Source organism: Nymphalis io, chromosome 2 (genome assembly GCF_905147045.1).
Source record: "Nymphalis io chromosome 2, ilAglIoxx1.1, whole genome shotgun sequence".
Classification (NCBI taxonomy): domain Eukaryota; kingdom Metazoa; phylum Arthropoda; class Insecta; order Lepidoptera; family Nymphalidae; genus Nymphalis; species Nymphalis io.
In genome coordinates this window covers 6,700,801-6,723,305 of record NC_065889.1, presented here as the reverse complement: position 1 = coordinate 6,723,305, position 22,505 = coordinate 6,700,801, and the positions used below count along the sequence as shown (strand labels likewise).

The window sequence follows — 22,505 nt, the reverse complement described above, 5'->3', positions numbered from 1 at the left end:
CAATATATAATCGCCTTCGTGCTGTGGCAGTGTTTGCCGGCGCCGCGGCACGCGCCAGCGCGCCGCTCGCCGAGTTTGCTTAATGATGTAATTTATAGTTTATACCTACACTACCTCTCTCACTATATCCCGGCAATTTCAAGGATAACATTACGATGATTAAAGTTAGGTAATTTTTGCCCTGTGGACATTTTTATATAACATATTAAACCAAGACTAAACTAAAAGATCGACTAAAATTTTAGAAAGAATGCTTATTCAAACATAGTAGTTACATATATTTATATGATCTAGAACTTATTAGTAATAAATAAAATAAAGGAATAAAAATGTCTATTAATAACTAAACGAACTTATGACAAATAAACGATACATAATTTACAAATAAAAATAAACAGAATAAAGTATAGAAATGATGCGGAACATACAAGTTGAGTTTATTGAAATACTGAAATTTTAATAATGAATACTATGTCTCGTAAATGGATGAAACATGACTCCTATACAAACACATGCTGGTACGAACATGTTCACTTTGTATAACGCTTAACTGCTGCTAAGAAAAAGTGCACTGCGTTCATTTAAATATCTCCTGTTATAAATTCGTTAGTTGGATTGTAATGTAATTTCACGAGACAACAGCACATACTTTATTCATTTATGTTAGTGTTGTTCAAAGTATTACAAAATGTCATTAAAATTAAACGAAACGAAGTTTGACGATCAAAATATCTAAAACCGTTAAGAGGTTGTATACCAGCTAAAGCACATGAAACAGATAAGCGTAACATAAGTGTTGTTTGCGTATTTATTTATATACCAATCCCTAATTTACATTTTCGTCACCTAACTCCCTAATTTTAAAATTTATTCAATAGCATTTTTTCCGACATTTAAAAACCGATATGGCATCCCTTTTCATTAATTCCGGCCGGCAACTTGCAAATTATACCGAAGCGTCAAATAATAGAGTTGTGTTTAAGAACAATCATTCAAGGCTTACAAATTCTCATAATAACTAATTATTCATATAACTGTATCAGTTGCGTACAAATGATTATGAAAAATAAGTAAAACTCTTATTTTATGACTATTCATCATAAGATTTTAACGTTGTTATACAATACTATCACCTTTATATAAATATTATTCCATTAGAATGCTAAGCTATTGTATTATTAACAAGTACACTTAGACCACGGATTATTCAAATACATACTATATGTCAGTAAAATATATGAAGAAAATAAGAGTATAAAAAAATAACTAATAACTATATCAGAATTTATCACTGAAATGCCCTCTTGTCATTAGTATATTTTTATAATATAAGCGGTAATAATGTAAGGTGTATCGATCGTAATTTTTTTTATTGCTAATAGCATTACTCCGCCGCTTTGCGTCGAAGGTGTGAAGTTGCAAATGTTAAACAAATCCGATTGACTGATTTATTTTATATTATTATATAATAGTTTCCACGAGTGGCTTCGCCAGCGTTTTAAGGAGGGCGGGCAGGTGTTAGGTACCGTATGTTCTTCTCTGTACCCCTGACAACGTGTATACAAAATTTCATGATGATCGGTTCAGTAGTTAAGACATGAAAGCTTAACGAACAAATAAACAAACTTATTCTCGCATTTACATTATATTAGTATTTATTAAAATAATAGATACAAGTAAATTATAATTATTTATCAATAATAATGTGCATGTAAAATATTATGAACCGCAATATAAAATTTACATATATTATAATATATTAAAACGATCGTAAAACTCTAACATCATGCATGAACAGAATGTACTAACATTTAACGTAGAATTATGTAGGTGGTAAAAAAATATTAAAAGGATAAAAAATATCAATTTTGTAATTAATACAGTATTTAAAAATTAAATAAAGCATTTTTCTCTTAGGGCTTAAGTTATTTTCTGTTTTCTTCGCCCTACCAAATAACGAGACTATAATTTATGGGTAACGCTGTACTTCTCGCTAATTGAACAATACTGAGACCGTCATGTTTATATGTACATTTGATTACTATAGAACACATTCAACAATCGGTATCCTACCGTGGCCTAAACACACTTTTAACATTTTTTGATTGCATTAAAATAATAATGACATTGTATAAAATATTTGCTCATCAACATGATCGATCACGACTATTTGTACTCATATCTATATATATATTTTATGTAAAAGGCTACAATTTGGTGTTTTCCTTACATTAATTACAACGGAACGGGCACTGCTGTTTGAAATAACCTATATTATATCGATATATTGACGGTGAGCCCCGAAAGAACATGACTTGATGTTTGTGCGCGTGTGTAACAGTCAACATTGTTGATGCGTTAACCTAACGTGAACTTTACTTATAATAAACCTAATTAATCCCAACGATTTTTTGGACTCAATAATTTACATTGTTGTGAGTTTCGTGACTACGTGCTGCCAAAACGAACGCTCTTCACATTACCTTTAGCAAACTTCGATTCACTCAACCATGAAATAAGAAACGATAAAATGATACAGCTTGGCAGCAGACGCACGAAAAAACCTATATCCGTATTTCCTAATCATAAACATTGAGTTATAGTTTACAGCTAAATACATAATAATTTTCGTAATATGCTTTATCTTTGTATTTGTGCGTTAAACATTTACACTTTATTTATGTACATCAAAACATACGTATATTATTCAAAAACATAATATACACGCTATCATCAAACGCTCAACATAACATTAAACCGTTAGACTAATCCTATGTAGAAGAGCACGTGTCGCAACTCGATTGCCTCGTCCCGCCCTTAAGAACTGTTACGTCACTCGAATGACTTGTGGCTTTGAAATCTACATGATTAATCCGTAACCGCTACGAATTATTGCTAAATTTGTGTCCCTACAAAATCAATGAGAATTGGAGTAACTGGTCTCGTAATAAAATCTATAATAGCCTATTTAAAATTCTATTTCTAGTATGGTTAATATTCAGGTTTTAGTACAAAAATTACGTTGACGTGACGTTGCGTTTAAGATCTATTGGCTTAGATGAAAGGCCGACGTAAAACGAGACGCGTTTTTTAGTATTAACAACATTCGAACCGATCTCCTCTCTTTTGGTCTTTATTTATCTACTCTAAATAGAATAGTGGCCAAGTGAAGAATTATTAGAGTGAGAGTAGAAATATCCAAAAAGAAGGAATATACGGTCAATGTGTGAGTTTAACGAGTGCTCGAAATTGTTTCAATTAATTATGTTCTAGTAATTCATTGTCTAATTCTAAATTTTGATAATTTATACATAGATACAAGTAGACATCCTGAAAGAGACCTCTTCCTAAGGAGGTAAAAAGTACCTATTCAATTATTCGGAATATTACTTAACGTAATTATTTAGTCTAAGCTGAAACGCTTTTAATATGAAAAATTAAAAGATTATGATTGTTTCTGTTTGTTTGTCTAGCATAATGATATTAAAGATATATTCTTGAAAACATGATCAAACTTGTCGAGCAAATATAAAGTATATTGTGTGATTAAACTTTTATCTTTTAAAAAAAATTATGCAACAATCATTGAAATATATTCGCATTTGGTTTAAAAAAATCCTTAAATAATAACATTATGGTAGGATGATTTTTATAATATAAACTGGTTTGAGGTCTATAGTATTTTTCAATATTATATATATATTGTTACACCTAGATTTCTCTCTATATATGATTTCCGCTTGGCAAAACTCATACTTAGTAACATATTTTTGTCTTTGTACCCTGACTTTTCAAATATAGACTCAATCCACACCTGTCGGTATATTATTGTTAATAGTCGCGGGTACACCGGTTCTTCAAGACAAAGCAAATATTCTCAACTCTTCATTCACACAAAAGTTTACCGACTTGATCATCGTTACAAAATAATAATTATTTTAACCTTATATCTATAAAAAGAATTTAAATTAATTTCTATAACCATTACAGATTTTCATCGGCAAGCTTAAAAAAATATGTCCATATTCAAATTAATTCATTGCAATCTCGGATGGAATAGTGCCAGAAAAAATCTTAATTGGTAAGAGGACACATCGTTAGCGTTCACTTGGTGAAGGCACTAGGCATCACTTGCGAATTAGATACTCGATTGAAACAATACGACCCACTAACTTACGAGTCACAAACTTACTCAGACCGGATAAAATTTATGAATGCTTTAGAATTGAAGTATCGATCAAAATGTTATGAAAATAATCGTATCTGACGTGCTTAGTGTATAGAACTTCAAGTGATATGGCTTAGACATTCAGAGAGGCTCTGGGTGCCTCAAGTGGGTGCGGGATTGCTTCAAATTCTTCTGTCCAATTTATATCTGTAACATCCATCCTCACGCAGACCGACAAACAGAACGTGTTATAAGTTTGAAGTCGAGAGAAATTAAACAAATCTCTAAGAAGCGTTAATAGACATTTAGCACCTTTGGTGGCGTTCATTTAAGTATGGGAGTGGAAACAAGAAACCGTTTTTGATATATTTACACAATAAAAACGTAAAAAATAACTTATTTAATATTATTATCTTTCGAATACAACAACTACATCCCCGATCGAGGACAATATTCTCAACAAATGTTCATTCAATAAAGTCTTAATAACCATTAATTTTAATCAAATACCCGATCACAAAATCTTCAACGACACCACTATAATTTTAATACTTTTAAAAAGAATAAAACAAATAAATAACAAATAGTGTTACCTATTAAATATGACAACGAATGTACCCGTTTTAAAGGCAATGTCATTGTCATTAAACACGATAATGTATACAATAATATATATATTTTATAAAAAACATTTTAACCAGGTTTATTTATAGTGGTAATTCATCATTCAATGGTATATCAAATTATTTCATAAGACGGATATACTATTACATATAAATTTCATTATACGTTTATCTTATATTTTCTTACAAAACAACAACTACTTTTAATTAATTAATCCTAATACACGTTTTAGCAATATGTATACAATATCGACAAAACTTAGGCATCCGTAGACGAGCAAGCAGCGAAACAACGTATCCGGTATTAGTAACATATATTATTACTGGCATACAATTGTAGGTAATACAATATTAGGAATCACAGGCTTCAAAATAAGAAATAGATATAATTTGAAAATCGAATATTCGATTTTAAAATGAGAAAATTCCGCTAGTTCAAATATTACAAATGAATTGTGTATTTTTTATATAAATTTCGATTCGTTTTAAATAATGTTATAGTTACCAAGTACGTTGTCTCTATGCCTCCGTCTCTTTACCAATGTTCCTAAAAATTAACACTACGTATTCAATATACTATTGTGGGTAGAGCGATGTTAATATAAGGGAAACATCGTTTGTAATTCGTGCCAATATTTGAGATTATTTTGTATGACGATTATTGTTCCAACCAAATTGACTTAGATTCAAATGAGTTCCGACTGATCACATTACGTACGTGCATAACACGTGAACTGCCTTTGGTTGTTAATTGTTTAAAAAACAAAACAAATATATTCTTAACAGTCTTTTGCACTCAAACATATTAACATTTAAATTAAATTTGCGATATAATTAGTATGTATTACAGCAAAATTCTAATTATAACCACGTTTATAACTTTTAAATAAATATGAAAATTTCTATTACAAGTACTTGCAATCATACATGACACGAGTTACAAAGCAGTTTCACACTGATTTTATATAAACTATGTTAGCAAAAATAAATGAAATAATTGTAATATGGGTTTTAACTCACACGAACATCAAACTGTAGTTCTATTTAAAATCTACATCTCACTTAACGCAAATATTTTTAATTGTTTACAATTCGTGTCAAAAACATTATTATACTGGCCGGAACGGCGGCTTTATATATTCGTGAAAACGACGCATAAGTAACGTTTAAAAAACTTTATTTTGGTGTTTCTGTGGCAAACATGTATCAAACAAACGGACACAGACATGAACTTATAGTCTATATAGACGACAGAAACGCCTCGCGCTCGCGGCGGCGACTCGGCGTTCCGGCGCCGCGACTCGTAGGCGTCGTTGAACCCATCATCGCAATTTATTATCATAAGTACGCCACTAATAGAAGTTTCGATCATAGTCCGGCGATCGCGGGACGTGGGAGTGCGACGCACATTAACGTAAAACTATAACCTCGCATCGCGCACATTCACTAGAGGTATGGTTGGTGTCCAGTGAGTCCGAATCAGTGTGGCGATAGTGATGACAAGAGAGGCTAAAAGGAGCACGGGGCGTGACGGTGCTGTGGCAGCGGCGTTGGGCGCCTGGTAGGGCACCGAGCAGGTGGCTGTGCGCTCCTCGACGGGCGAGCAGCGTTCCGCCTCGGGACGAGGCGGCTCGCTCAGCCGCGCCTCGCAGCGATAGCAGAGCCGTCCCTCGCAATACCAGTAACAGCACTCGTCGGCTCCGTAATTGGATTTATTCGACTGTGCACCTGTTTCTGGTATGCGCGGGTCTGGAATTCATTACATTTATTTTAAACTCTGATAGTTAATACATTTATTTATTTGTAAAAGCACACTTACATAAATATAAAGCATTGACAAAATGAACTTATAAGACAATAATAGTATATCTAATATGCATGTCACTTCCAGATTCAATATAATCAAATTTAAATTGAAAGTAACAAAAATTGTATATATATTGTAGTTGTATTTGTATATTGTTAATGTAAATTACAGTAATTTTTAAAAATTTACTGACGAAATTTTGTTTTATATTAAATTATTAATTAATGTTATTGTTATAATAAAAACATTAAAAAATCAATTGGCTATACACAATACCAGGAATTGATTTAAAGATATTGTTATATTTATTACACAACCGTACCAAGGGACCAAAATGAGACTTTACGCAAGGAGTATGAAATATTTTGTGAGCACACTTTACTGTGTGCCCTAGACGGAACTGATGTCGGTATTATCTGGATTATTTCTGAATTTAATAGGTTAACTTATATTTAATAATACTGTGTAGGAAATTAAGTTTTAACATTTCGCGCCTACTCCGAAGAGAAATCATATTAAAAATTTCCAAACGTTCTTTGTATAACTGTCTGTGAAAAAAATAATTTTCATGAAAAGAAAGATGTTTCGTAACAGCTCACTGAATACTCTCAATACGCTTATTTGTACGCTATACAGTGGATTCCACATAACACTGGCATACTCAAGACAAATGCGCACTAATGAAATTATTTAAAGTACTTAAATTACATTCAAAATACACAGATTTAGATATGAAAGATAATTTATACAAAATGAATAATATCACTAATATTGTTTAATATGTAGCAGCGAAAAAGAAATTAAATGGGAAAAAAATGTGAGCTGAACTAAGAACACAAGAAGCAACAATTGGTCAAAGTGATATGAAAGGGAAACAATGGCGGGTGCAGCTCACAGAAGGTGCTGTTTGTTTCGAGCTTTCTCGTTTTGAACGGAGGCCAAGCGGCGGAGGCTAATCGAGCTAATATTCCGCCTTCCGTCGCTGTCGGCTACACACACGCACACATTTATCAAGAATAATGCTAATACTTCCCACTTTATATCAGTCTTTTATAAAACACATTTTGTGTAATAACTTTTTGAAATAACAGATGTTACGAATTTCATTGCATCCAATCAAATGTATACCTAAATGTCCTATAAAAAAATAAATGTTATTTGCAAAGAAAAGATATAAAGAATGCGTTACCAAGGCATAGGAATGTAGGCTCGCCGGCATATTGGGTGGGATATGCAGGTGCTCGGTCCGCAGGCAGGAAATAGGGGCAGTGTTGCTCCACGAGCTGGCAAACGGAGAGGCATGGCTTGAGACGAACGATAGGCCGACCAGGACCCGCGGCGGCAGCCCGCACCCAGCGGCCTACAACTCCACCGCTGCGCCGCCGGTCCAGGTGACCCACGCGCTCAAGATGACGTGCACGCCACCGTGCCGCGTGCTCAGCGGGCGCACGTCGCGATCGCCCGTCCTCTTCGCCGTCCTCAGAACCCTCTTCTACCCAAAGTGGCACCATTGTGCTACACGCCCACCGTCGGTACGTCTCCTGTAACAGAACATCGGCTATTTCAATTCTCTTCCTTTGGAAAATATTATCATAGATACGAGACCCGGCTTTAGCTAAACATTTTGTTTAGAGGTTGATGTAAAATAAAATAAATAAATTAGTTAAACAACACTGTCTACTTCTTTCGAATATCAAATTAATGGTGACAAAAAGAGATAATTCAGTGGTTAAATAAACAGCCACTAAACAACGTTTATAAATAAGACCTATTTTACTTGAGTGGGTGGGTGTAAAAATAGTAATACTTAATACGAGGCGGAGCACGCCACAAATTATGAACACAAATTTATTGAAATGCTCTTAAACAATAGCTCTTGAAAAACTGCGTAATTTTTTTTCTTGGTGTCAACTTATTAATATTGACAAAATGTATGGGACGTAATCATAGTTCTACTGAAGTTCCATTGATCGTGACATATATTTACTGTTCATATCACAAGATACCCTTTTGTGTTATAAGATTTACGAGTTGTACCGACATTACAGGGCGGGAGAGGCTCGCGGTAACAGCTGGCGAGTGGGCCCTTCTCACATTTATCGTTATTCAGCATTTTTCTATCCCGCAGGAAATCACGTTGCTAGCCGAGTCGGTGATTAATTAGATATCAAGCGACCGCGCACGCCATGCGCACGTCGCCTTTATGATGTAATAAATGGACAACGGTTGTTCGACATGTGCAAACATGGCCTATTATGACGTTAATCACAGGTAAAAAAGAGTTGAATTAATTGAATTAAGAAGTTCCCGCTTAAAATTAAGTAACGCTCGATTTAAAATAATTTGAAACACGCCACGGAATTATATATGCGTTGGGCGCTACTCTCAAACTGCTATGGGTTGTTTGAGCCTGTTTGGGTAAAAGGACTGATCCTTTACATTGTACGCTTTTTTATTAAGATATTAACATGAGACGTGTCATGTTTAAGATGGTATAAAGATTTGGGAAGGGTATAAAAAATTACAATCACAATCGGGATCGCTTTAATCTATTACAATATGGTATCACAAAATAATTACTTAGAGCGTTCTCTACCTAAGCTTTTTTTTGTTTTAGAGAATGATTTACGTGCAAATATTTAAACAAATATTAGCGTTTGTTTCGAGATATGAAAAATGTTAAGCAGGGTCAAAAACTAACCCTGCTTCCAAAAATATGAAGAAGGTCAATGCTGATACAAAATCTACTATGAAAATCATAAGAATTTTATTATTATATGTCGTTCACATTACTGATAAAATTACAGCCTCGTTGGTCTAGTGGCTTGATGTAAGGCCGCAGTCCCGATGGTCCTGGGTTCTATTCCCAGGACCATTCCCAGAAAATTCTCAGTAGCAGCCCGGAGTCTGGAAGTTGGAAGTGTGTACACTCCCGTACCTCGGAAATCACGTAAAGCCGTTGGTCCTGCGCCTGAACTCTTTCCGGTCGTGTCGGATTGCCGTCCCATCGGATTATGAGTGTTAGGGAATAGAGAGTACACCTGTGTTTGCGCACACACTTGTGCACTATAATATCTCCTGCGTAGTTGGCTAATCTCTCTTGGGATTGGCCGCCGTGGCCGAAATCGGTCTGGAGGACGTTATTTCGTTAAATTTACAGTCTACGAGAACCAATCAGGAGTACGCTACTTTGCGAATATAAATATAAATCATGAATGTCGATAAATTTATGGGATTGTATTAAAAGATGAAGCGAACAACTGGTTAATTCATTACACAATCGGTGTATCAAATAAAGTAATAACGTTCTTGAAATAAAGTCATAGGAGTATACCTAAACAAGGAGTGCACACAAGATATATCAATGAACGTCCTCTAACAGCTAATACAATGTCTCCTTTACGACCATTCCTTTATCTTATGACCCATTGACACGTGCTCCTAGTAATTATGTCTGCAATTATCTTGTATGAACTAAACGCAATATTTGTAATATTAATATTTACGACAATTTAAGAAGAAATATTTATTTTTATCAATCAATAGTTACAAAAAAATTGGCCTAATAAATAAATCATTCATATCTCGTAACAAATGCTTATTATGTTTTTGTACTATAGTGGTGATAACAAATTTATACTAATATTATAAATTCGAAAGTAACTCTGTCTATCTATCTGTCTGTTACGCTTTCAAGGCTAAGCCACTGAATCGAAATTTATGGCTACGAAGCAAGCTCTAATCCCAAGGAAGGATTTATTACATTTTATATTTTTGTTTGGCAGCTGATTGATGTTTTAAGGAATAATATATATTTTTAATGGCAGTATATTTAAGCGAATAGGTAGGGATGACCTTTTACTATTTATTACGTGGTTCCCATCTTTCTTCCGTTTACATATTTTAATCTCCCTTCGTACCTATCTTGCTTATAAATGCCATTAACACATATGAAATCTTTTTATATGTTTTAATTTGTGTTATTTTCTCTATGTTTGTTAGGTTAGGTAGTGTGTAAATTTCATTCTCGTAAAGTCAAACTTTAAGCGAACTAAACTTTTAATTTAGAAATAGAAATTATTCTTTATCATCCCTTTTCTTTTCTTGTTATACATAGTTCTTATTTTTTTTAATACTTTTTATAACCGCAATGCGAAATGTCATTGTTATAGTTACCGTAACAGCCTGTGAATGTCCCACTGCTGGGCTAAAGGCCTCCTCTCCTCTTTTTGAGGAGAAGGTTTGGAGCTTATTCCACCACGCTGCTCCAGTGCGGGTTGGTAGAATTCACATGTGGCAGAACTTCAGTGAAATTAGACACATGCAGGTTTCCTCACGATGTTTTCCTTCACCGTAAAGCACGAGATGAATTATAATCACAAATTAAGCACATGAAAATTCAGTGGTGGTTGCCCGGGTTTGAACCCACGATCATCGGTTAAGATTCACGCGTTCTTTCCACAGGGCCATCTCGGCTTTATTGTTATAGTTAGTATTAATTAATATTTAAAAACATAAAAGAATATAATCATTACGGTCTACAGAGTTAAACTAAAGAATATAAACAGGGGCGAATAAAAAACCTAGAAGAATCTCATGTAGGTTCAAGAAGAAAGGTTTTCTTTAAGAAAAAAATATATGAAAACAAAACACAAAACGTTGCTTGCCCGAAGCATTTAATTTCTCTCATGGTAAGGTCAAGTCGCTAGAGATCGAGACTATTGTTCTTTAAAGTTGTGGAATGAAAGAGTAGTTATTTTAGATTACTTCTATATTTTTTTATTGCTTATATTAAAAAAAAACTGTGCACATTAAGAGAATCAAAATTTTGATCTAGGTTTAGGTATATTGGGATAGTTTTGTGTCTGTGATAAAACTGGCTAACTTACCCTTCAAACCAGATGATGTTTGATCTTCTTTTCGAATGTCAAATCAATAATGACAGAAAGAGAGAATTCAATGTTTAACAGCTTCTAAGCAACGCTTATAAGTAAGGCCGATAATTCTTAACAATGTGTAACATAAAACACGTAGAGGAGAAAAAAAACGAAGAACAAGTAAAAATCTCAGTCGTAAAGATCTTCTTTTTACCAAAAATGCAAATTAAAAAAAAACTTTAGTAAGAATTCCTTACAATCTCGTAATAATAATTTGCAAAACAATAGAAGGTATGGTTTTAGTAATATTATAAAGGCGGTAGGCTGCCAAATTGGTCTATTTGCTAGATATACTAGCTGGATTCAAACCTCAGGTTTAAATAATAAAAGGTTAAACGGTTTTATGTCAAAAAACCTCAGTAGCAGCCCGGGCTCTAGAAGTTGAATGTGTGTATGTAGCGTACGTTTCTCAGAAATCACGTAAAGCCCTTGGTCCTGCGCCTGAACGTATCCCGGTCGTGTCAGATTGCCATCCCATTATGAGATGCATTATGAGTTTTTTTTTACCTTTAATAGGGCAGCGTTTGACCGTTGACTTGCCTGATATTAAGCATCGACACGATCTAGGATGTAGCAGGCAAAGTATTCCACAGTTTCGCAGTGCGAATGATAAATGTGAATTCGAAGCGCTTCGTATATAGGTGGGGAATTTCCACTGTGTACCTATGGCGCTTTGGTCACGTTTGCCTGGCCGTTCGATAGCAAAAGGGGACGGGAGGAATTCAGAAGAGTGGTTGAATACAGAGTGCACCTGTATTTCAGCACAGATTTGGGCACTATATTAGCTGCTGATCGAGATTGGCTGCTTTGGCCGAAATCAGTCAGGATTACATAATTTTAAGAGTGCATCACTAATTACACTCATTAGCAAGAAACATGAAATGAGATAAGTGAGATATTGGTTTAAATTAATAATTAAAATGAAGTAAGCGTAACGTTGAAATCTAAAGAACCTTGTACTCATTAGTGTTCAGCGGGGCTTAACAAATCAGAACAAATAAGCACTATATCATACATTGTCGCACAGGTCCCGAGTGGAGTGGGACACCAATCAATCATACTATGATTAGCTCGATATATTCTCCTGTCTACTGTCTGTGTGATATGTGTATATAGCGATCTATCACAGTGTGCGTTACCCTCTACGTCTACATGTGTGTAAATGTAAGTAACCGTCACACAAGCCAATATCCACCTAATAGTTTCTGATAATGGAATACCCATTACTAAGGTTTTCTTTACCCCACCTTTATCGTCAAGTGTAGGTTTGGTATAATTTGAGTGCAGAATTTGATATAAACTATTTCATGATAAATATATAAGAATGCGTTTCCTTGAATAATTCCAGACCTTTACAAATAGGTAATCCTTTATTTAGTTTCTTCGACTGAATGTTGGAACCGTCTTTGGAGGTTGGTTGTAATAACATTACTATGAGATGGAACTTTTTTTTAAGTATTAATAAAAATCACCTATAATTTTAAAAATAATATTTATAAATCTTTTTATATTTCAAGCTTTATAAATCCGTCGTAGCTGTAACCTTAACAGTTGAAACCGGTTTCCTCTTGAAAATATTACTGGAATCGATCTTTGGATCTAATAATGATTCATAATTTACTCAAGTTCGGCAATAATTGTATAAAAAGCGTAATGATAGATGATCTTATCTTAAAAAGCAAATTCACCGAAAAGCTCATGTCTTTTTTTTAATCAACTATATGCTTTTATTCCATCTCGTTGGTATAGTGGCAGATCCCGAAGTCCCGGATTCAAATTTCGAAAAAGGTCAAGCCGATTTAAAGGTTTTGGTTTGTTATATAAAGAAATTCTTAGCAGCAATGGAAGTAAGGCAGCTGGCAGTAATAATCCTGTGCTTCGGAAAGCACGTAAAGCATTTGGCTATGCGCCTACTAAATTTGAAATAGTCCCTGTTGCCTAGATTGGTCAATTGGACATAATGTTATATTAGGTATATAAAGAAAGACTTAATTTGTTTTCGACAAACCATCTTTACGGCATTTCTTATAATACGTTGCTTAGCGACTCTTTAGTTAAACACTGATTTATCTCTTTCTGTCATTATTTGTTGCACATTCGACAGAAGAAAACACAGCATTACTTATCAAATCACCGCTAAATTACGTCGTTAAGTTTATGTAGTATAGTTTGTCTAGTTAATAAGTAAAGCCGTTAGATATTTGTACTTTTTAACAAATTTTAAAATCTTTTATGTTTTTGATTTAAACGAATAAAGAATTATTTATTTAATTTATTTATTTCTAATACTTCTTCTAGTGCTGTTTTCTATTGAAGGTTGGCAACTATTAAGACAAAAGAGTTTTGTTCACTGATATAGTAATTTAGTTGATTATGTAGAGATATGTAAATAAACCTTTCAAGATCCGTTGACAACAATATGCTAAGATTTTTTTTCGGCATACGCTACTTTTTGAAACGGTTTAACACAAATATTTTAACTATAAGTTATGATGCAATAGATAATAGTGATATAATTTAAAAAAAAAGTTAGAGGACAATTGTATCTTTTATTTAAATATATCACAACGCAGGAGATCCAAGTAGTTAGCTATAATGAAACATTTCCCGCGCTATTACCACGCTCATCGCTACAAATATGTTAACGATGTCTTAATATGCCAACAATTTGTGGTCGAATATCCAACTATTTACTCCTTCTCTACTTTCTTAATTCATTTTAATATCTACATAGCCAGTTTGCGTAAAAACTCTTTTATAATTACCACGTCTGCGTTTAGCATATTTAATTTTCTAGCTCTAAAAATAGCTGCTCTTTTTATCAAAAGGATTGCTTATGTTCGTGGTTATTCCGTATTCTTTTAATAATAAAGAATTCATTTAAAACGATGCAAACGTTTTTAGAACAAATTATTTAAATACATACACTTACATGAAACATACAATTGAATAGTATTAAATATTTTCCCAGACATAACCATATGCTGGCCATTACAGTTATAAATAGCAGAAAGCAATTAAGCAATTTTCACTACGGAATATAATATACTATATATCCCCAGACATATAGAAATATAGTTTCATTTAAAAATATGTTATTACCAAACAAGATAAAAAAAAGATTTATACATATTTTTCTAAATCAAATAAATTCCGTAAAATTGTAAAACTATGAATGATCTTCATTTTGTGTTTAAAATGTATACTATATTTATATTTTTGTATATATGTAATTATTTCTTTCCCATATAAATAAATGATTAAAACCATTAAATATATTTTTTTTCTGAAACAAATTCATTTTAAGCTATTATTAATTAAAACTTAAATGTTGATTGGTCTACAGGAACAGTGTAATACTTGGGTTATTGTCCCGCTGACCTCGTGAGCCAGATTAATAGCTACATCGGACAGCTAATGCAAATCTGAGTCATTTTGACGTTAGTTAGAATGACTCATTTTTATTGGGCGATAAATTTTAATACTTTATTCAGTCAGTGCCATATGTAGCTCACACAACCGTAAAAACAGGAAGTAAATATAATTTTCCCGTATACGTGTATATGAATGTTGAATATAACTGAGAAACAATATTTATATTCAATAAATGTGATAATAAACATTAAATAAAGCTATCAATCCTCCTTGGACAATTTACTTATTTGCATTGAATTTATTTTATTAAAAAATAAAAATATTTGTTGCAATTACTGTTTAATGTTTTTCGCATGGAAAATGTACCTTAAATTAATAAAGTGTAATCGGTAAAATGTTTTATTCTATACCATAGGCATATTTAGTTCTGCCTGCAATATTCTATTTTAGTTCAAGCGATTAACAAATCACTCATATAAAAGTAAGTTAATTAAGTTCTCGTAAACGTTGAAATTTTAACTAAGGTATCGGAAAATAATATAAATAATAATGCAAAATCTTTAAAAAATTGCAGATTTCTCACTCCCTTATGCGACGATTTATATCCACAAAATCACTGGAAAAAAACATATTTACTAATCCAGTTTTTAATTCTCGATCTTAGAAGCGCGGACCGCAAGTAGACCCTATCAGAACCCTATCAATTAAATGGGACATAATAGAAGAATGACTTACACATAAAAACGATATCCATTTGATATCTTTGATGGATGAGGGACGGTCAGAGAGGGAAATGCGACGTCACGCTGAATGAATCATGCCAGAAGTTACTCTAATATCATTGCTTTATTATAAAAACAACAGTAAATTATGAATATACATGAATATAATATACAACGTGAACATAGAAGTTTTTCGTACATATCTTTAGTACGTGTAATAAAACTTAGGAAATGAAACGAATAAATGTAATAAGGGTAAATTGCGATATTAGCAGAGATAATTGCAGACCTTATGATCGTTCTTTTACCGCCAATGCTATGAATTATACAAATTAATATACACAAATTAGGCACATGACAATTTACGAGTTTAGTTTATTACGAGCTAAATATACTAATAATACAAAAAGAAAATTTAAAAAGTTAGTGACGTTCTTGCGTCACATAAATTATTTATTTTATATAAAACAAAAAAAAAAACACAGAAAACTCAATGGTGCTTGCCCGGACTTAAATCTGCGGTCATAGGATAAATTCCACGTGTTTTATCCACTCGGCTCTTGTCTATTTTTAAGACATAAAATAAAATTGTTGATATGCTGTACTTGGAATCTAGATTAACTATATAACTGTGCGAATTCTTTAATAAGTGAAAAGATAAAGTAGCGCCCAATAAACAAAAGTCTAGGTTTGAAACGTTGAGTATAAAATAACGAGTCCTTAGCAGCGGGTAATGAAATTAATAATATAAACAGAGGCTTACAGGGCGCGTTAGGCTGATAATCCTCTTATCTGGATACCCGTGCGCTGATCAGGCGTTCCACTGCTAGCCACGCCCGGAACAGATAAGGCATTTGAATATCTGGTCGCAACTTTCTATTCCAACTGTTGTTATTCATCTTTCAATTTTTTTAAATACAACCATTTATACATTTTATTTGTTCCTAACTGCTAAACAATCTATTCATAAAACGGATAAAATATTTGAAATTCCTTTTAAATGATTACGGAATTACATGATTTATTTTAAAATAAATATGTTATATTAGTCCATATAATTAACTTATTTTTATCAAAATACTAGATATAACAAAAAATCTTGAACACATCATGAATCTTGATCGTGAAAAAGTAGTAGTTTAATCAGTCATTTACAGAAGTCAAGATGAAAAATAAAACAATATAGAAACGAAACAAAAGGTTTTGACATATTTTAATTTAAAATACATTTCCTTTTAAGATGCAGAACACGATTCACTGCAGTCGTCAAAACAGCGTAATGACGCGATACAATTATAAACTACATTTTTTTATTTCGGTGGAACGACGTTAAAAACCTTAAATTCTCAGAAAATTTTCTAGAGGAAAAAGAGACTGAATTATGACCTGTATTTAATTTGGTAAATTAAAATTCATTTACTCTTTTAAGTAATAATTAGTCATGAATATTAATTATAAGGTAAATATAATATCAATATCAAATGTACATAATATTAATCTTACAAATATTTTTATGTTGTTGTGTATAGTTCTTTCTCGCTTTTGCGTTGAATATAATTTATTTAGAAGTGTTATTCGGAATTTCTACTTACCTAAAATAATTTAAATAAATACAATATTGTATCTTGTAAAAAATATTTAATTGTAATTAAGAGAGAAGTATTATTATATAAAAATAAATGAGGCAAATCTACATTACGGGATTTATAGACCGACTCACATTCACCATTCCTAACATCGCCAATGCGCCACCGGCCTTGTGATGTTATGTTCCTTGTGCCTGTATTTATACTCACTCTTTAAACTGGAACTCATTAATACTAACACTGGTTTGCACAAAGCCATCTATCTAGCCTATATTTGATTTATAATGTCGTTTGTTCTTTTTACTTTTTTTTTTATTTAACGATAATTTGCTTACACACTCTTCAGTGTGTACCTTCTGCCATTTTGTTTAATTTATCTTCACCTGTGTCAAATGTTTTGTAAACTAATTATATATCAGTTTCATTCAACCGATTGATACTAAGAATTTTGTACATAATTTAATCGAAATCTAAACTATTGATTATCGTAATTTGTTAGAATTGCGTTTTAAAAGGCTGTTTTTTATTAAAGATTGATTAGTTAATATCTATAGAATTAATTATTCATCAATTATTCTTACCATAAATTGAAATTTTTAGTTACTAAGAAGACAAACCAATACAAAAACAATGGCAATCAATAATAGTAATCTTCAACGATACGATCTAGATACGGGTGGACCGTATGTAATATATAATATATATAGGTGTGTATTGAAATTTTTCTTAGAATATTTCTAAATAATTTTATGTTACAAAATAAATCCAATAAATTCTTTTATCTAAAAATAACTTAATTATTGTACCTGTCATAAGTTATTATAGTTAAATCAAATAAGACAAATGCATGCATGCCTTTTTTAAAACTGGAAAAACGCGTTACGCGTTTCCCCACGGGAACAGTGGGGCTCGCCGGTGTCCAAGGCGCCGAGTGCGCCCCGAACATCGGAATACCCATTAAAAAATCAGCGATACCCTTTCCGTCTTAACGAGGAGCGCCACGGGATCGCTTTCGCATGCTGCCGTGAAAATGCATGCATGCCTTTACATACAAAATTTATGCGAAACTTATAAATAGTCACTTGATAACAAACGAAAAAATCGTCATAACATTTAGTAAATTTAAGCTGTGTAAAAAAGTGTAATAAAAATATTATTGTATTTTTTTAATTTATACGATTTAGCAACAAAAAATATATTGTATAAACACAATACATTCAATAGTAAAATTGATCGTTAGAATGGGGGTGAGAGTGACAGTTTAATGTGAACAAATTGTTACAAATAGCAGTATAGCCTTCGACAGGTAGATCCGGTGTACAATGAGCGCGGCGCTCTATTCAGCTCCCCAACGCTACGGAAATATCCTCTTCGTTGCGTTTTTCTTATAATAAAAGCATTGAAAACTCAAGCTTATTTTAATGAGTGGTGTTCAGAGTGAAATGCATGGAGATATATTATAAGCGTTTTTGATTATTATATAATCAAAAAGGAATGAGATGATGCCATTATTGTTCATAAATTTTCAATTCAAATATAACTTAAACTTTCAAATAAAAATATCAATTAAAATATATAAATAAAGCGTTGTTTATTTTTTATCTATGAAGTCTACGATGTTTACATGATAGCCCAGAAAAGGAATGAAATGTTTTCAGAATTCACTTATGCATATAAATATGTATGCATGTGATTTTCTTTATTCAATTAACTAAAATACGAGTAGTAGCAAACATATTCTCGAATTGCATCAAAATTGTTATAAATGGGTAACTTTAAATTCGTCTAACCATCTGACTTGATGTTTGTATTATATTATACAAAATAAATAATCAAATTGACTCAAAGCTAAGCTTAAAGATTTGTACATATATTCTGAACTTTGATAAAAATCCGACTTGTTCGACTGTCTGACGTTTATCTCTACTAATATATATAAATCTAAACATTTTAGTCATATCAAAAGGAATTTACTAGTTCGATTTGGATTTTTTAGTGGTTAGTTAGGTTAATGAGAAAGGTTATGGATTATATAACATAACCCTACCCACGCTACAACCAACGGGGGCTGAGCTATAACTTTTAAAGCCTGTGAAGGCCGCGGAGCAGCCTAGTCTAAGCTAGGAGTTAGATGATATAACGCCACGCCGTAGAACTTATGAGTGCAGGAAAGTAGACATAGGTGGTTACAATGTTGTAAGCTATGATTAATTAAATTGAATAACTGAAATTTACCGAACCTTTATTTAAACTAACTAGTTTTTTGAATTATTTCGTTAATTTAATTACGGTGTCCTGCTTAACAAAGTTTCAAAACTGCAATTACAGTTGGTGGGCAATTATAAAACCCTTTACCCACGCTTATAGAATACGTTAAAAAAAAAATATAGACTGTATATAAGTCATACTTCTAATTTTTTTACATATATTTCTTATTTTTATTAAACCTTTTTTCAAGTCATGTCAAGATTGTAATCGTACTCGTATGTATTTGTACCCAAGCCCGGACTTAGAGGTCCAAGGCCTCTAGATCCACATTCCGCAATAGTTGAGTAAATTTTGTTATTTTTAGCTGGGTGGGACCCCTCCGCTCACCGGGGCCCTAGGCCGGTGCCTATTCGTTTATTCGGGGCTACTTGTATAAAAATCCCGCTCTTCTGTATCTTATTTTAGAAAATTAATATATAAATATCCAATTTCAACTAAAAACAATAAAAAAACATTAAACAAAAACTAAAAGTGTAGTTGTAAAATTTTTTTTTACAATTTAAGGCGTAGCCACATAATTACGTTTCAATAATCATAGCCTATCTTAGCTTACACTCAAGCACAACGATAAAAAATTAGGTCAAGTCCTCGACAGTGAATGGAGCTTCCCTCCGCCATACAGCCACCCATTGAATGTAATGGCGAAATTCAAAGGCAATTTTAGTCTAATAGAAATTGGAATTTTACAAATATTTAAAATTATATATTTAGTGTTTGCATTAATTATATATATATTATTATTAATAAATTATTTTAATTACTAAAATAGTCTAACTCGCAAAGTCCCACTTGAATTTAATAGAATGCGAATATATAAGAATGTGGTTTCAAATCCAGGTAAACAATGCTGAATTTTCTAGTGTTTTAATTCGTGATCTGTGCTGAATTTAATTTGTAAAAAGGAATTATATTAAGTGCTAACGACAATAGAATTATAATGCGGAAGTTAACGTTGGTTGGTTATTAGCCTGCAGGTAATCGGATCAATAAAAGGCTGTTAGGTTTTTCTGCCAAGGAATTCTCAGTAGCAGTCTGAAGTTAGCCGGTCACAATCACAAAATAATTTCAGTCCTCTTGGATATGCTATGCCTTCCTATCAGATTCTGTAAGTGAGGGAATATTGAGTACACCTGTATTTTCGTTCACGTTTGTACATTATAAATACAATAACAACAACAATACAACAAAAGAGTTTGATAGTAGGCCGAATCCGAGATTTTATCAAGAGGACATTATTGCAATTCTCAAATCGAAGCGTCGTGGTGGCTCTATATAATAATATGGTGATATCTTTATGGTGAGAAGAGGGGAATCAATTTTAAAACCACTTTTAAAGCGACCAGACAATGTAACTTAAAAACAAAAATTTGCGACCTTTACAATAATAAATATAGTAAAAGCGAATTTTTAAATTTATTCTCAAGAGAAAAGGTATTTTGTTTTTTAGGCGGATTATCTCCGACCCAAAAAACAAAATCAAAATATACTTTATACGAGTAGGCTCTTAAGAGAACTTATGAATCGTCTTTTTCCAAGATTAAATTATATTAAAAGTTTCAACCGAAATGTAGATTCTTAAAAGAAGATATAGCAAGAAAAGAGTAGTACTGAGCGTATTTACTCTTTTCCACCAATTAAATTATATAGGTATGGTAATTTAATCAAATTAATTGATTAGAGCATAAGATTAATTCTTTTATTTTTACACATACCCAAGCAGTAATTTGATTTGAATAGACTTTTCAATTGAAAGTATGTATAAATAAAAAAACAGATAGTCCTAGAAAATTGATATGATTTGCACTCATAAATATATTCTTTGATACAAACGATCCACGGTTCTCGTAATAGGATCACGTTAATATTTAGTACAGGCTGAAATTCACCACTTTGCACCATCCATAAGTTAGGAACCCGTTGAATAGATTATGAACTGTGAACGTAACATCTACAGCCGTGCATGTGTGCTCCAAGCTCGTATATTGCCTACAATACAAGTCGGAGCTTTATTAAAATTGCTCAACGATGTATAACACCAACGCAATTTAATAATGCACGCCGTAAAAATAGTTCTCCGCATTTACATGCAATGCCAATAGAAATGAAAATGACATTAGTTTGTAGAGTACGCTTTTTTATACATATGGGAATGGACTCGATTACATACATTACATTTGTTTTATATAATTAATATACGCATGTCATCATTATATGCTTGATTTCTAACTTTTACCTTGAATCATATGTATTAGCTCTACGTGATGTTAAATTATCTTAATAATATAACCACTCATTTATTACTAAGAGTTTTTACCAGTTATTATTAAAGCTTTATGAGACATACATTGGATTTACCAATATAATGTAAGGTCATGTAAATATCTTAGTCTATAGGCGATGGTGATTCCTTACCAGCTGGTAGGCTTATTTCATTGCGCTGCTCCATTGTAAGTTGATGGTTAAACATGTGACAGATTTTTATCCGATACATGCGGGTTTCCATACGATATTTTCCTTCACCGCCGAGCAGAATATGATTTTGTTGTAACACAAATAAAGAACATGCTAATTCAGTGCTGCTTGTCCGTCCTCAAGGCCGCAATCTTTGATTAAAATATTCATTTTCTACGCACTGGGTCATCTACCGAACATCTAATTATCTTGATACATAAATTTTTGGTAAATTTATTATAGTTTTGCAATAATAAGCCAAGTAAACATGAAGGCATAAGTCACATCTAAAAATAGCCCCATATAAGTGTTATGTAAAGCCTTTTTTATTATTATGATATATATAGGCTGTCTCATATATAATAAGCAAACAGGCTATCTCGTGGTAAGTGATGGTCATCGCCCGTTGACATTGAGACTGTAAAAAATAATCGAGTCATTACTTACAATGCGCCAACATTTGAGACTATTTCTCATAGGTACAAACGAATTCTACCGTCATTTACACCTATCACACTAGCTCACTTACCCTTCAAACCGTATTAAACTAGTACAAAGTAGTCATATT

General features: G+C 32.5%; 1 protein-coding gene across 1 annotated transcript in view; it reads right to left on the bottom strand.

Annotated features, from left to right (window-relative positions):
- Positions 1–5,702: 5,702 nt before the first annotated feature.
- Positions 5,703–22,505, bottom strand: part of LOC126775328 (uncharacterized) — a 66,726-nt gene continuing 49,923 nt past the window's right edge. Inside the window, exons 2-3 of the mRNA XM_050497179.1 lie at positions 7,788–8,139; positions 5,703–6,540 (exon numbers count right to left, since the gene is read on the bottom strand). Of these exons, the coding sequence (XP_050353136.1) occupies positions 6,212–6,540; positions 7,788–8,139 (681 nt within the window). The 3' untranslated portion in view covers positions 5,703–6,211. The remainder of the gene's footprint in view (positions 6,541–7,787; positions 8,140–22,505) is intronic.